This window comes from Vulpes vulpes, chromosome 12 (genome assembly GCF_048418805.1).
Source record: "Vulpes vulpes isolate BD-2025 chromosome 12, VulVul3, whole genome shotgun sequence".
In the NCBI taxonomy this organism is placed as follows: domain Eukaryota; kingdom Metazoa; phylum Chordata; class Mammalia; order Carnivora; family Canidae; genus Vulpes; species Vulpes vulpes.
In genome coordinates, this window is record NC_132791.1 from 153828263 (window position 1) to 153840844 (window position 12582).

The 12582-nt window shown below is 45.6% G+C and overlaps 1 protein-coding gene across 21 annotated transcripts in view; it reads left to right on the plus strand.

Moving 5' to 3' along the window:
- Positions 1-12582, plus strand: part of DAB1 (DAB adaptor protein 1) — a 1107850-nt gene that overhangs the window by 1043119 nt on the left and 52149 nt on the right. For all 21 annotated transcript variants that reach the window (XM_072730801.1, XM_072730799.1, XM_072730814.1 and 18 more), the window contains one exon: positions 5280-5339. In XM_072730801.1, the coding sequence (XP_072586902.1) occupies positions 5280-5339 (60 nt within the window). The remainder of the gene's footprint in view (positions 1-5279; positions 5340-12582) is intronic.

A 12582-nucleotide genomic window follows, 5' to 3' on the forward strand; every position in this document is an offset into this window, starting at 1 on the left:
AAAAAATACCTTTTAAGATGAAATTAGGCTTTTTAGTGCAAGGTTTCTGAATTCCGACTGAGCTGTGGTCGGCGAGGCTCCCACTGTGCCCTGTGGGGGTGGAGGGTAGTGTTGGAGGTGTGAGAAGAACTGGTGTAGGCTAACAGAGAACTGGGCACCTGCCTTTGGCTGAGTGGTAGTGGGCAGGACACTTGCCCTCTCTGAGACTCTGTTTCCCCAGTGATAAGGTAGGGGCGTAATTTCTCCATAACTCATTGTCATGAGAATGCAGCAAGATCCTGTGAAGGATATAAAGAAGAAACTTCATCCTGGGTCACACAGTGTGTGGATTCGGAATCTTAGTCCAGGTACCAGCTCAGCGGTTCATCTGGCTTATCCAGTTCCTTTCCTACTCTGAGCCTCAGTTTGCTTATCTGTAAAATGAACAACTAAGACTGAAGAGTCTCTCGGACAGGCCCTTTGCTGCTTTTTGCAACTCATGCCTCATCACAGGACAGTGATTCTTTAGGGAAACATGTTTACTTGCTCCACAGGGTGACAAGGCCCCTTAGAAGTCACCGCACACGTGGCTTGGGTAACATTTATTGAGTGCTGACTGTGGGCCGGCTCTGTGAGCGAGGTTAACCTGCAACATCTTCTGTCTCACAACAAGACTGTGAGGCTTGAACCATCATTCCCACCTTACAGACAGAACAGTAGGGCTCACACAGATATGGTGTCTTGCCCAACATCACAGAGCTGCAGGGAGTGGCATCCTGCCTCACAGCCAGGTCCCTCCGACCTCGGTAAATAAATCCCAAGGCTCTTTTGAGCTCAGAATATCCTGACGCCAAGTTGCATGATTAGATTCTGTTCGGGTTTCAAGTCACTATCTCAAAATCACACTTGTTTTAACAGTTCTGACCTCCGGATCTTCCCATCTTGTCCATCATGAGCAGGAAGGTACCATTTAAGGAAATGAATATTTTATCACCCTCTGTTCTCCTCTCTTGCTTTGCCAGTCAGCTGGGCCTCAATTTGCTTAACTCGAGATAAGCTCTTGGGCCTGAAGATAAGGCTAGGCTTTTAAGGAGCTGTGATTAGGAACCTCGCTCTTCTTTGCATTTTAAGGGCCTGCGAATGTTCCATAGCTATTCCTCTTGAGTCCATTGTAGTGTTTCTCAGTCTTCGGTGTGGCCCACAGTGGCCTCAGATTTTTCATCCCTTCCCTATTTTCCAGAATGAGGTAGACAGACCCCAGGTGTCATCTGTTAGCTGTTTTGTGGCCCTGGATAACGTACATAACTTTCGTGTCTCAGTCTCCTGGGCAATAAAATGAGGGATGCTGTGTCATCTGCTTCTAGAAGTGATGTGCAGGTGTAAAGCACTTGGCCGCTTGGCACATAGTAGGTTCTAAATGTTAGCTCCCTTTGCCTCCTAAGAATGTGATCAAGATGTCTGATGATGATGTATTAAGCGAAGTAGAACATGACTTGCTCGCCTCATCTTGTCAGAGAGCCTAGCGGAAAGTTGCAACCTCGCTTGACTTTGCTATTTATAACTCCGGCGCAAGGGAGGGAGAGACTCTTGAGCAACTGTAACCTCTCTTTGAGGATCAGTAGTCTCATTTTCCAAACCGGATTAATAATAATTGTCTTTCTTTTTGCGTGCATCAGAAAAAGTTATCAGTCATCTTTGTAAAACAACACGGAACCTTGTGGTACAAGGGCTTTTACACCTCACTTAATTTTGACCCTTGCAGTAACTCAGTAAGATAAGAATAGCTATGATGACTATCAATTTAAAACGTAAGAAAATCATGTCCTCTGATTTAAGTGCTGGGCCCAAGGCCAGAGCCTCAGCTTCTCAACCTGGTATTGAGAACAGAAATATTAACAAGCTTCCCATGCTAGCAAGACTGCAGCTTTCCACGCGGGCATTTTTCACGTTCTTTGGTTTGAAAATCATTTTTAATCGCCCATGATGTGTCAAGTATTGTTATTTTAAAATGAGAAGTCTCTACTCCTAGTCACTCAACCCTTAAACTGCCTCTCTAACACTATTAGTATGATACTGAGCTAAAAAAGTATCTTCTGTACCTACAGCACTTAATGTATAGCTTTTGCAGTAATTGCACCTCTGTTAACTCCTTCATTCAAAAAGCAGTTCTGGGGCAGCCTGGGTGGCTCAGTGGTTTAGTGCCACCTTCAGCCCAGGGCCTGATTCTGGAGACTCTGCTTCTCTCTGCCTCTCTCTCTCTCTCTGTCTCTCATGAATTAAAAAAAAAAAAAAAAGCAGTTCTGTATGGAGCACCTGGCATGTGCCTGCCACATGAAGATGTGATAGACCGTAGTGCGGTCCCAACCCTCAAGGAGCTTCTAGGCACCCCTTTGAGTGCCTCTGACAGCAAGATGAGAAGACTGAGATTCAGAGAACAAAGAGACCCTCTAAGGTCACATAGCCTGTGCTAGAGCCACAATCTGGAACCAGATCTCCCACTTCCTTTTGGTCCAGAACTGTTCTCGCTCACTCTACAATGTCGTGTTAGGGAGGTGGTCTACAGGCAGCATGGACCCACCAGGCGGGGATGAGAATCAGGACAAGGCTCTCTCCACTCTCTCTCAGGCACTTCTGCCAGTGTTCTGCTCTTAGCATATACACAGTAAAGGTTTGATGCTTAAACACTTCCTATGCAACCAGTATTTACCTGTGGAGAGACAGGTTTGTAAAATATGTGCCTTGTCCTGCACAAGCTTACACCTGCAGTGTGGTTTGACAGCTCCCATATAAGATAAAGCACATTTTGCACGCATGCAAGTAGCCTGATTTCTTTCCCAGCTACTCCCCCCACCCCCACCCTCAGCCCCCACCGCACCCCAGTAAGATAAGGAGCTCCTTCAAGGAGAGGCCATATCCAGCTCACTCGCCATCATTGTCCCGGGCAAAGCACAGATCATGATACATAATAGGTTCTTGGCCACTTTTATTTGTTAGTGGAAGGGTATTCCAGAGGTCACAAAAGTACAGAGGAAGTCTCCAACCAGGTAGAGAACCATGCAAGGCTCCCAAGAAGACATCCCAGCTGACATAAATCTTAAAGGACAAACAGGCAGATGGATATCTCACCCATGGGAGAGCCAAGCAGCAAAGCTTTTTCAATTATGCAGTTTGGGTTTATCCATCCTGCCGCTTCTCCTCCATTTGCAGGGATAATTGAGAGTCAGCTGCGGTTCAACTTGCTAAGTGCCCATAGTGAGCAGTGAATTACGGGGAACAGAAATGCTGTTCATTTTGCTCAGGAAAAGGTGAGCTAGTAAAAATACAAGTGCGAGCTGGTAATTTATCGGCCCTTGTTAACAAGGACTCGGTAGGCATTCTTAGAGGGTTCCTTCTAGATGGAGGCCAGTTATCAGGAGCAAAGAAATTACATTCTTCATTGGATACCTGCAAGCTGAGGTTTGCAGGAGCAGCTCAGAAAGTGCATCCTCCACACGACCATGCCCGCTCATAGTCCTGATGTCTGCAAGAATGTGCACCACCTTTTGAAAGTGGAGAATATGATGTCAAAGAGAAAGATGCGATCAGAACAGCTACGGGGACAGTGGAAACAGGGATGAGATGCAGCTGTCTGTATAGTTGTTAAAAGGCAAAGTGCCAGGACTCCAACTCTGGCAGCCTACTCCCCTACAGGGCCCTCTCTGGGTTTCCTTTGCCTCATCCGCAACACAATGACGATTGTCACCCTCACCCAACTGACTTGCCTGAGAATACCTGTAAACACAAACATTCAGAACAGTGCTTGGCACACAGAAAGCGCCCTGTCAATGTTAGTTGATGCCATTAGTAATAAATGTCTTGTCTGGTAGCCAGAAAGAGCTGGATTTGAATCTCCTCACTTAATGAGCTTGGAAGCTTTGGAAAAGTCTCCCTAACATCTCTAAGCCTCACTTTCTGCTGCGTAAAGTGAAGATTCTAATACCAAGTTCTTAGGAGCAATATAAGGATTCTGAGTTAAGCTGATAAGGATGAAAATACCAAAAGGGACTCGAGAAATGAGCCCAAATTCTTACTTCTTATCTATGGAAGAGTTAGCTGGTCCAAGCCTAAAAGACACTTTTTCTTTTTCTTCACTGGTGCCCACATTTCTTATGATACATTTACCCAGAAGACATTTACCAAATGCCTACTGAGTAAGCACTTAGGCACTGTGCCTGCTCTTAAGGAGCTCCCAATCTGATGACAAGAAACACAGATTAGCAGACAGTTGTAAAACCAGTACAGGCTGTGGCGTCCATGGAGGTGTGAGCTGCGCGGTGCTGGTTGCTGGGAAGCACAACTGATTGCTTTCAAGCCAGAATGCTTCAGTGTAAAGCCCTTGATTGACTCATTAGAAAAGTATTCAACGTATCTACTGTTGTTAGTGTTATAAAATGAGTTCTTATACTTACCTATATAATGTATCAGCGGTGAAAGCAGCTATCATTCTAACACTTTACAGCACTATAGTTCCTAATCATTTTTATTTACCATCTCTTTTCTCATTTGATCCCCACAAAACCCAAATGAGAAGCAGAGCCAGTAACACCCATTTTTATAATCGTGAAGCTCAGAGGAGCTAAGGGACCTGCTCGGGGTAATACCATTACCAAGCGACCCAGTAAGATCAGATGGATGAGTAAGAGGAAGGAGGGGGAGAAGAAAATACAGATACATATTTAAAGACAATTGAGGTTTTTCAATTTTTGTCTTAGGCTTTTCATGCCATTGATGCCCCCTTTTCTTGGAAAAAAAAAAAAAAACTTTTGGTGAATATTGCCTGGCTTGTCCACAATCCCAGCAGAAGCCATTCTTGATACTGAGACCTCAATGTTTGCTATATTTTAACTAAACTGGATCCCAATCTTTGCACCGAGCAGCTTAAGCTCAGCTGAAAACTAGTTTTAATCACTCTGGACAAGTTGGAGCACCTCCTTGTCTTTGGTGAAACGAGGATTATCTTTTTCCCTCACGGGACCCCTGAGGCCTCTGCAGCCTCCTGTTCCATGATTCTATGAGAAGCCCAGCGGCAGAGACCCTGCAAACATTTGTGAAGTGATTCACACAGTCCTCCCTCATCTAGCTGTCCCTGGGAAGGAGCCTGGTCTGCTGCCCCTATAATTCCAGCAGCCCCTTTGACTTGGGACCCTCAGGCGCTATCCTCATACACACTGAGCTAGCTTAGAGTTGAAGTATGGTTTCTTTAGTCTTTGAAAGTGGAGTATCAAAGTGTTTTGACTACATCAAATTTGATTCTTCCACAGGTTCCCACCAGCCAAAAGAAGGAAGGTGTTTATGATGTGCCAAAAAGTCAACCTGTAAGTGTAAGTATACCTCCTCTCTTCTGCCAGGTTCCGGTAACCTGCATTCTTATGAGACTGTATCTACAACCTGAGGAAGGGAACTCCTCTTCTGGATAGGTGTCACAACTCGTAGAGCTTTGCCAGAGTCCACATGCTAAGGTCTCCTCTGTGAGTTGGAGGGAAGGAGGCATAAGGCAAAAATGGTGGAGATGAAGAAAGGGTGCCAGTCTGGACCAAGGTCTGGCCCCATGAGTGGTAGTGAGTTGAATTGTGTAAACCACTATGTCTGAAGGTCTCAAGGTTTCAGATATTCCTTGGTCAGAGTCTGCAGCCAACTTTATTATATACCTAGTCAAATAGAGGGCAGTGTCTCGATCCTGAGAAGAGAGATGCCCATCCAATTTAAATGTGGTTCACAGGACTCAGAGGGACAGCAGAAGAGCTGGCCAGAGCCTCTGGAGTATATGAGGGTCCCAGCCAGTGGCCAGACCACTATGAAAAAGGCCATATGTAGTGGGCTTGTAAAAACCCAGAAGGTCCACTACATCTAGACCCCATCAGCTGGTAGGACTCCTAAAAATGAAAAATCTCAAGCTCTGTGCTACTGCCCCATGCCACTGCTAGGCCAGGCCGGTACATAGGACCTCCAGTCAGCACCCAGAAGGTGCCCTCTGTACATAATTCAAGGGACACTGAGGAACTTCTGCTCAGAGGGACGCTGGACTTGGCCACGGCCCATGTCAAAAGAACTAGGGTGTTTGGTCACTATTGATCACAGTAATCTCAGTAATGGGTAGAAAGAGCACAGGCTTAGAAGACAGACCCTCAGGAGTTCCAGCTCTGACCCTAACAGGACTGTTGTGAGGCTGAATGACTCTATCTGGGACATTGTTATTGGTCCTAAACCCTACTGTGTGAGAGACATGAAGGCATCCCCGCAGATTTCAAGGTCACATGGATAGGGCAGTTTGAATCCCCATTCCCAGGGAAACAGAACAGCTGAAGGACCTGGAAATGCTTGGCCTGGAGAAAAGAAACCATAAATATGGAGATGGAAGCCCCAATGGCCACTGGTTGGAAGAGGGAGTACACTGTTCTGTGTTGGCCAGCTCATGGAACTGAGACTGGTGGGTGGCACTGCAAGGAAGCCACGTCCAGCCCAGCGTGAAAGTGACTGTCCTGAACAGTGAGTCGGAGCTGTTAAGGATAGAACATCTGGCACCTAAGGGAGTGAGCTCTCTGCCACTGGAGCTGTGCAAGCAGAGGCTGGGAGACCACAGGTCAGACCACCTGTTTGCATCCTCCCATAGTGAGGTGGGTGGAGGGGAAAGAGGACCTCCTGTGGTCCCTTCCAAACATGAGCTGCTGTCTTCTTTTTTTTTTTTTTTTTTTTGTTTCTTTTTTTGAGCTGCTGTCTTCTTGAGTTGAAAGTCTTTCTGGTTCATTCTAACCCTCTCCTGCCTCCACTCCCCTTTTACCTGATGAAATTTCTTTTCTTTCTATCAGCGTTCCTTGCTCTACACTGTCTGCAACCACCATACCCAACCTAAATACTGCTTCTGGAAGCCCATGGGTTTTAGATTTCATAAAAAAAGCGTATCCAGATGTAGGGCCCTTCTCACAAACTCAGTCTACAACGTAATAGAGAACATATAACATGATGCCACTTGGAGAAAAAGCTGTTTTTCTCCCTGAGGCCTTTACATTTGTCAGGCCTCCTTGTCACTGAGACACTGGTGTGTTCTTCCTGTTTCTGTTTGGTTCAGCTCCCATCACACAGCTCCCTACAATTCAATTTGTGCCTAAATTGCCTCGCTTGCCCCTAACAGGTTTAGATACGTGAGGAAACATGCTCCATTTGCTGCCTAGGTTTTTTGTGAATTTATTAACCAATCTGGCCACACCATCTCCATGCTTAAAACCTTAAAAAAAAAAAAATCCAAGCTCCTTAGCCTGACATACACAACACTCAGATGCCAGCCCCAGCCCATATCTCTCGTCTACCTCCCCCTGGTCCAGCTCTAGTGAACTCTGCAGCCTCCTCAAGGAGCCCCATCCTCCCCTAACATCCCAGCTTAGCTTCAGGCTCTAGGGGCTCAGGGAAACTTTCTGGTCTTCTCCTCCACCCAGTGTTAGCAGATCACCCCTACCTCTCTACCCTGCTCCCTATCATTTCTCTATTTTAACAACACTTAGCACACAGTGTCGAAACTCCTGTCTTTGCCCATTATACCCAGGAGCTTCCTGAGGTCCGTGGATGACCAGAAGTAAGCCCAGGGCCTGGAACGTGGAAGTTGGGCATGACACAGCCATGCTAGGAATTAAATGTACAAATGACCTTGCCCTGTAGAAGGAATTGATAGAAATTCCTGGAACTTTCTTTTAAAGGAAATTCCCTGTTTTTTCTAACTCTGAAATGGGCATTAAATAGGCATGGTAAGGTTTTGCTTGGGAAATAACTGGGCTGCCTGAATGGCCTGTAGTAGCTCCCAGCCCTCTGTTTCCACAGAGTCCTAGAAGCAGCTGGGGTGATGGTGGCTTTTCCATGAACAATTTCCACATTTTTCAAAGCAGAAGAGAGGTAGCAAGTCAAAAGCACCCACTCTAAAGGAGAGGCAGATGCTTGGATTTGGAATCTCAGCTCCTGCTCTTACTATCTATGGGGCTTCTGATAAGTTCTCTTGTTTCTCTTTGCCTCATTATTCTCATCTACCCAACAGAGCAACTGAACCCAACTTGCTAAATGATTTTGAGGGGAAAATAGCATATGAATTGGAAACTTAATCCCACTTGACTAAACCTCCCAGAGGTACTTTAATATCCCATATCCCTCAGTGTTCTGGAATCTTCTTGTCCTACAGGCTTGCTCCTATAGACCTGCCTCTCTGATGAGTGCATATTCCCGAGGATACCTTTGAGCTCTGAAAATCCCTGCTATGATCTTGCTGTTTGCTCCTTCACCACCTGCTCCTTAGCCAGAAAGATGAGTAAACCAATGACAACCAAGTTAGTGTATAATAAACAGCTTCCTTCCAGGTAGTTTGGGGGCTTCCACAAGTTTCCCACAAGAAGGGTGACTGCCCAGTGACCTGTTGCTCTGGATACCCTGGGTTTCTTCTTGCTTGGGTCTAGGTCTGCTCAGAGCCCAATAAGAGACTTAGTTTGGGGCAGTCACTGGGGAAAACCACAAATCAACCCCAGACAAAATGGCCTGATCTTCAGCATCAGACCTGGGTATGCTCTCATCCCTACCACCTACCAAGCGTCCTTGAGCATATTTTTCCATCTCTAAACCTCAGGGTCATCGTCTGTAAATGGAAAGTAATGCTGCCTTGCAGCTTTGTTTGGAGGACTAAAGGAGACATCTATGTAAAACCCCTAATAGGGGATATGGATTAGATTAATTGGAACATTTCCATTTGATGCCATTACAAGCGATGCAGCAGCAAACAGTTCTCACCGAGCAGGGGATTGCAAGTGTGCTAGATGATTGCACACCTCCTCTGGGAAGCCTTCTTTACCTTCTTTTTTTTTTTTTTTTTTAATAAACTCCTTTCCTGCACACACCTTGCCATGTTATTAATATCCTACATTAGGTGGCACAGCTGTTATAAGTGATGAGCCAATATTTAAACGCTCTTTAAAAAAAAAAGATTTTATTTATTTTTCTGAGAGAGAGTGAGCGAGAGAGAGCATGAGCAGGGAAAGGGGGAGAAGGAGAAGCAGACTCCCTGCTGAGCAGGGAGCCTGATGTTGGGGCTCAATCCCAGGACCCTGAGATCATGACCTGAGCCCAAGGCAGGTGCTTAACCAGCTGAGCCACCCAGGTGCCCCTAAACACTATTATTAGCTGAAATCCCTTTTTTATATTAAGGTTTATCGTTGTGTTATACAGTTCCGTGGGTTTTGACAAATGCAAAAGGCCACGTATCCGCCACTACTGCATCAGAGTAATCAGCCCCCCTGGGAGACCTCTGTGTTTCTCTTTGCAATGATCACAATGCATTGTCACTTTTTCTTAACGAATCCATGTGAGCCATTGGACCTTGATTTTCTTACAAAGGCCTTGCCTTTGGGGTTAATGACAGTACCTGCCTTAGAGTGTTTGTGTTAAGGACTAAATGAATTGAAGGATATGAATCACTATGGTGCTTGGTGCAGAGTTGGTATTCAACAGCGTGAGCTGTTACATTCTATTCGTTTTGCCTTCTTTTCTGTGAGCTCCTTGAGGACAGGAATCCCTTTTAATCATCACTCTCTCTAAAGTAACTCCTCTGGGGATTTCTGGTCTCTTTGAACTTTTGATGGTGTAATTTTTCCCCAGAAAACAGTAACAACAACTTGTATTATCACATGTACTCATGTAAATTTTTGAGGGTCCTGAATCCAATGGGATCTTGATTGCAGCTCCAAAATCTCTGTCCTGGAGCTCAGTCCCTGGCTCATTGTCACCTTCCATGGTCAGAGATATACTCATCGAGGTGTCACATTTGGTGTATTGGATCCTAGAGTTTGGCACAGGAGTTAGAATTCATTACATTTCTTATGGGTCTCACCCACCTCAGTGCATCAGCTTATGGCAGCACAGTTTTGTCTCGATCAGCTGGGCTGCAGGCATGACAGAAAGCCGATCCCGTCTCCTCACTCTCCTCCCCACATTCATGCATCCATGCCCTAGTGCCCACCAGGGTGCTAAGCTGTACTGGCTCCTTTCTTGTTCCTCTTTCACAAATAACATGTTAGGATGCTTTTGTTTGCTTGTTTTAATCCAGATCTCTAATGTTCCCTTCTAGCAGATTTGTTCTTAGGGTCATGCTACACACCACTCCACCCTTTCCTAGGACTCTGAGCCAAGATAAGGATTAATCCCACTCACTCCCCAAAATATACACTTCCTCTATTCCTAGTCAAGGCAGCTGGAAGATTTGACACAGCCTTTATTTTTATGCAGGGGTCTTTGAACCCCAGGAGCACAGATGCTGGCTGATAGGGAATGTTAGCTGACTAGGGAGACAGGGAGGAAGGAGGTATCACTTGGGCAGAGCCTTGAAGGATGAGCAGGACTTGAACAGGCAAAGCACCTTCTGGGCATATCATTGAGGTCCTTTGGGTGCCTGAGTTTCCACCACCTGTACTTAGCAGCACTCAGAACCAATGAATTTATCATCAGTTTCCTTCTCAAAGAAACAGGGGACATGCAGGTAGTCTTCCTTTCTGCTGGCTGATAATGCTGCTCATGTTCTTTAGACAAACATCCTGGCCTCTTTGGGGCTGTCAGGAATGCACATCCCTGAGTGGGGAGGAAGGTGACTGCTAAACAGCCCATTACCACATCCATTATTTAGTGCTTTTTGCACTCTTTTAGCCTTTGAACATGATTCTGATTCTGCAGGGGGACCTCAAGTGAAATGATGCATTCACAGGCTACAGAAGTGCCTCTTTCAGGCCCTGTTATGCCCCCACAACACTGAATTTGGATGACACTTAACCTTCACGGTCAACTGTTTCAATGACACACACCTAACCCTTAGCATGCCTCATGTCGCTGTCACATGAGAAACATCCAGCACTTGTATTCTCCCCTCCCCTCCTTTCGACCTCGTGTAATATTCTTATGGCTGAAAAAGAATCCTTCACCCTATAACTGTCCAGTTTAAACCCCTTTTGTGTAGTTGTAATAACCATGAAAGACTTTGTAATTATCAGTAATAATTATCAGTCAATGGATTCTAGCAGAACACTTTTTGGCCTTCAAAAGAGAAACTTAAAAGTTGGGCAAAGTGATAAATAGGAAGGACACATAGGTTGTCAAATTGATAAGTTAGTGTCAACCTTTATTATTATTATTTTTTTTTTTGGATGAAACAGGGATTCGGGAATTGAAAAGAATGATCAGAATCCTCCTGAGATTCTTTCCTCACTTTGGGTATGATCTTTGCCAATCACTTCGAGTTTCTGAGATTCATTTTTCTGTTGTGCAGAGTGGAAGTGACCACCATCCTTGACCAATGTCTCAGGGCTTTTGGAGACTCACAAAGCAACATGAGAGCATTTTCTGTGAGGATGAGGGATTGCTTTCAAAGACCCCAGGGGTGCAAAGATTGAGGGATGGTGTGTATTAGTTGCTCCAGTTACTTTATAGGTTATCCTAGGATTACAAGAAAAGCTCAAGTTTTATGACAAGAGAGGGCAAATCTGGGCTCAACATCAGAAAGAAATTTGAAACCATCTGAGCTGATTTTCAGAAGAAAGGACAGCTCTCAAAGAACAGTGAGGTCTCTGGCCCTAGGAGTATTCCAGCAGCAGGTCCTTATGCTGTGAAGGTGACTGCAGGAGTGGACCTCAGGATCACACATCTGTCTTCACATTCACTTGCCCCCATGTTTATTAAGTCTAGTATTTACCCCATCATCTTGCTCCCACTTTCCCAAGCTACCAAGCCAGGTACCCCAGAGACCCCATCCCCATCTTCATCCTTCTCTCCCTGGCTTTAATTGCCCACTCTGAAGTGAACACCAGTAAGTTGTGGCATTGCCCTGTGAAGTCACTGCTCTGGATGGAAACAAGTTTACCAAGCAAGCATTGTAATCGAGGCACCACACTGAGCAACCACTAGGCACAGAGCAGGTACCTAGAAAATCTGTTCCTCAGTTTCCTTCTGGAGAGCTTGACATCAGGGCTCTACATCTATCTGTTGTGTGCCGAATAGGAGCCACGCTGGGAGAAACTGGTTAAAACCCCAGTGATCAGATTCAAAGTCCAGGCCTCCCTTAATTTCCTTTCTTTGTGGTATAATACCAGGCCACTAGCCATGCACACTGAGAGTCTAAGGGATCTCAGCTGGGAAAAAAGCAGGTTGACTTTATTAAGCATATGCTATGTGCCACGGACAGCCTAGATTGTGGTCTCAGCCTGTCTCATTCAGTAATCACACCTGAGAGGTAGACGTCATTTACATAGGAGGAAGCTGAGGCTTCCAGAGGTCACATAACTCACCCACAGTCACAAAACTGGTAAGTGACAAAGCCCAAAGTTGAACCTTAGGTGATACTGACTCAGGCACCCGCACAATTTCCACTAAGACCTACTGCCTTTTAGGATTCAAAAAAATGCCAAGTTCCTATCTCCTCTTCCTCCACATAGAATTATTATCAGGTCAATTTCTGTCTCCCATTACTCATTGCTGCTCACGCCGGCCCCAGGGGTGGCTGTGCATACCTCTCTCCCCCTTTAGCCTGAGTTCCATGAGGCACACCCATGTCTG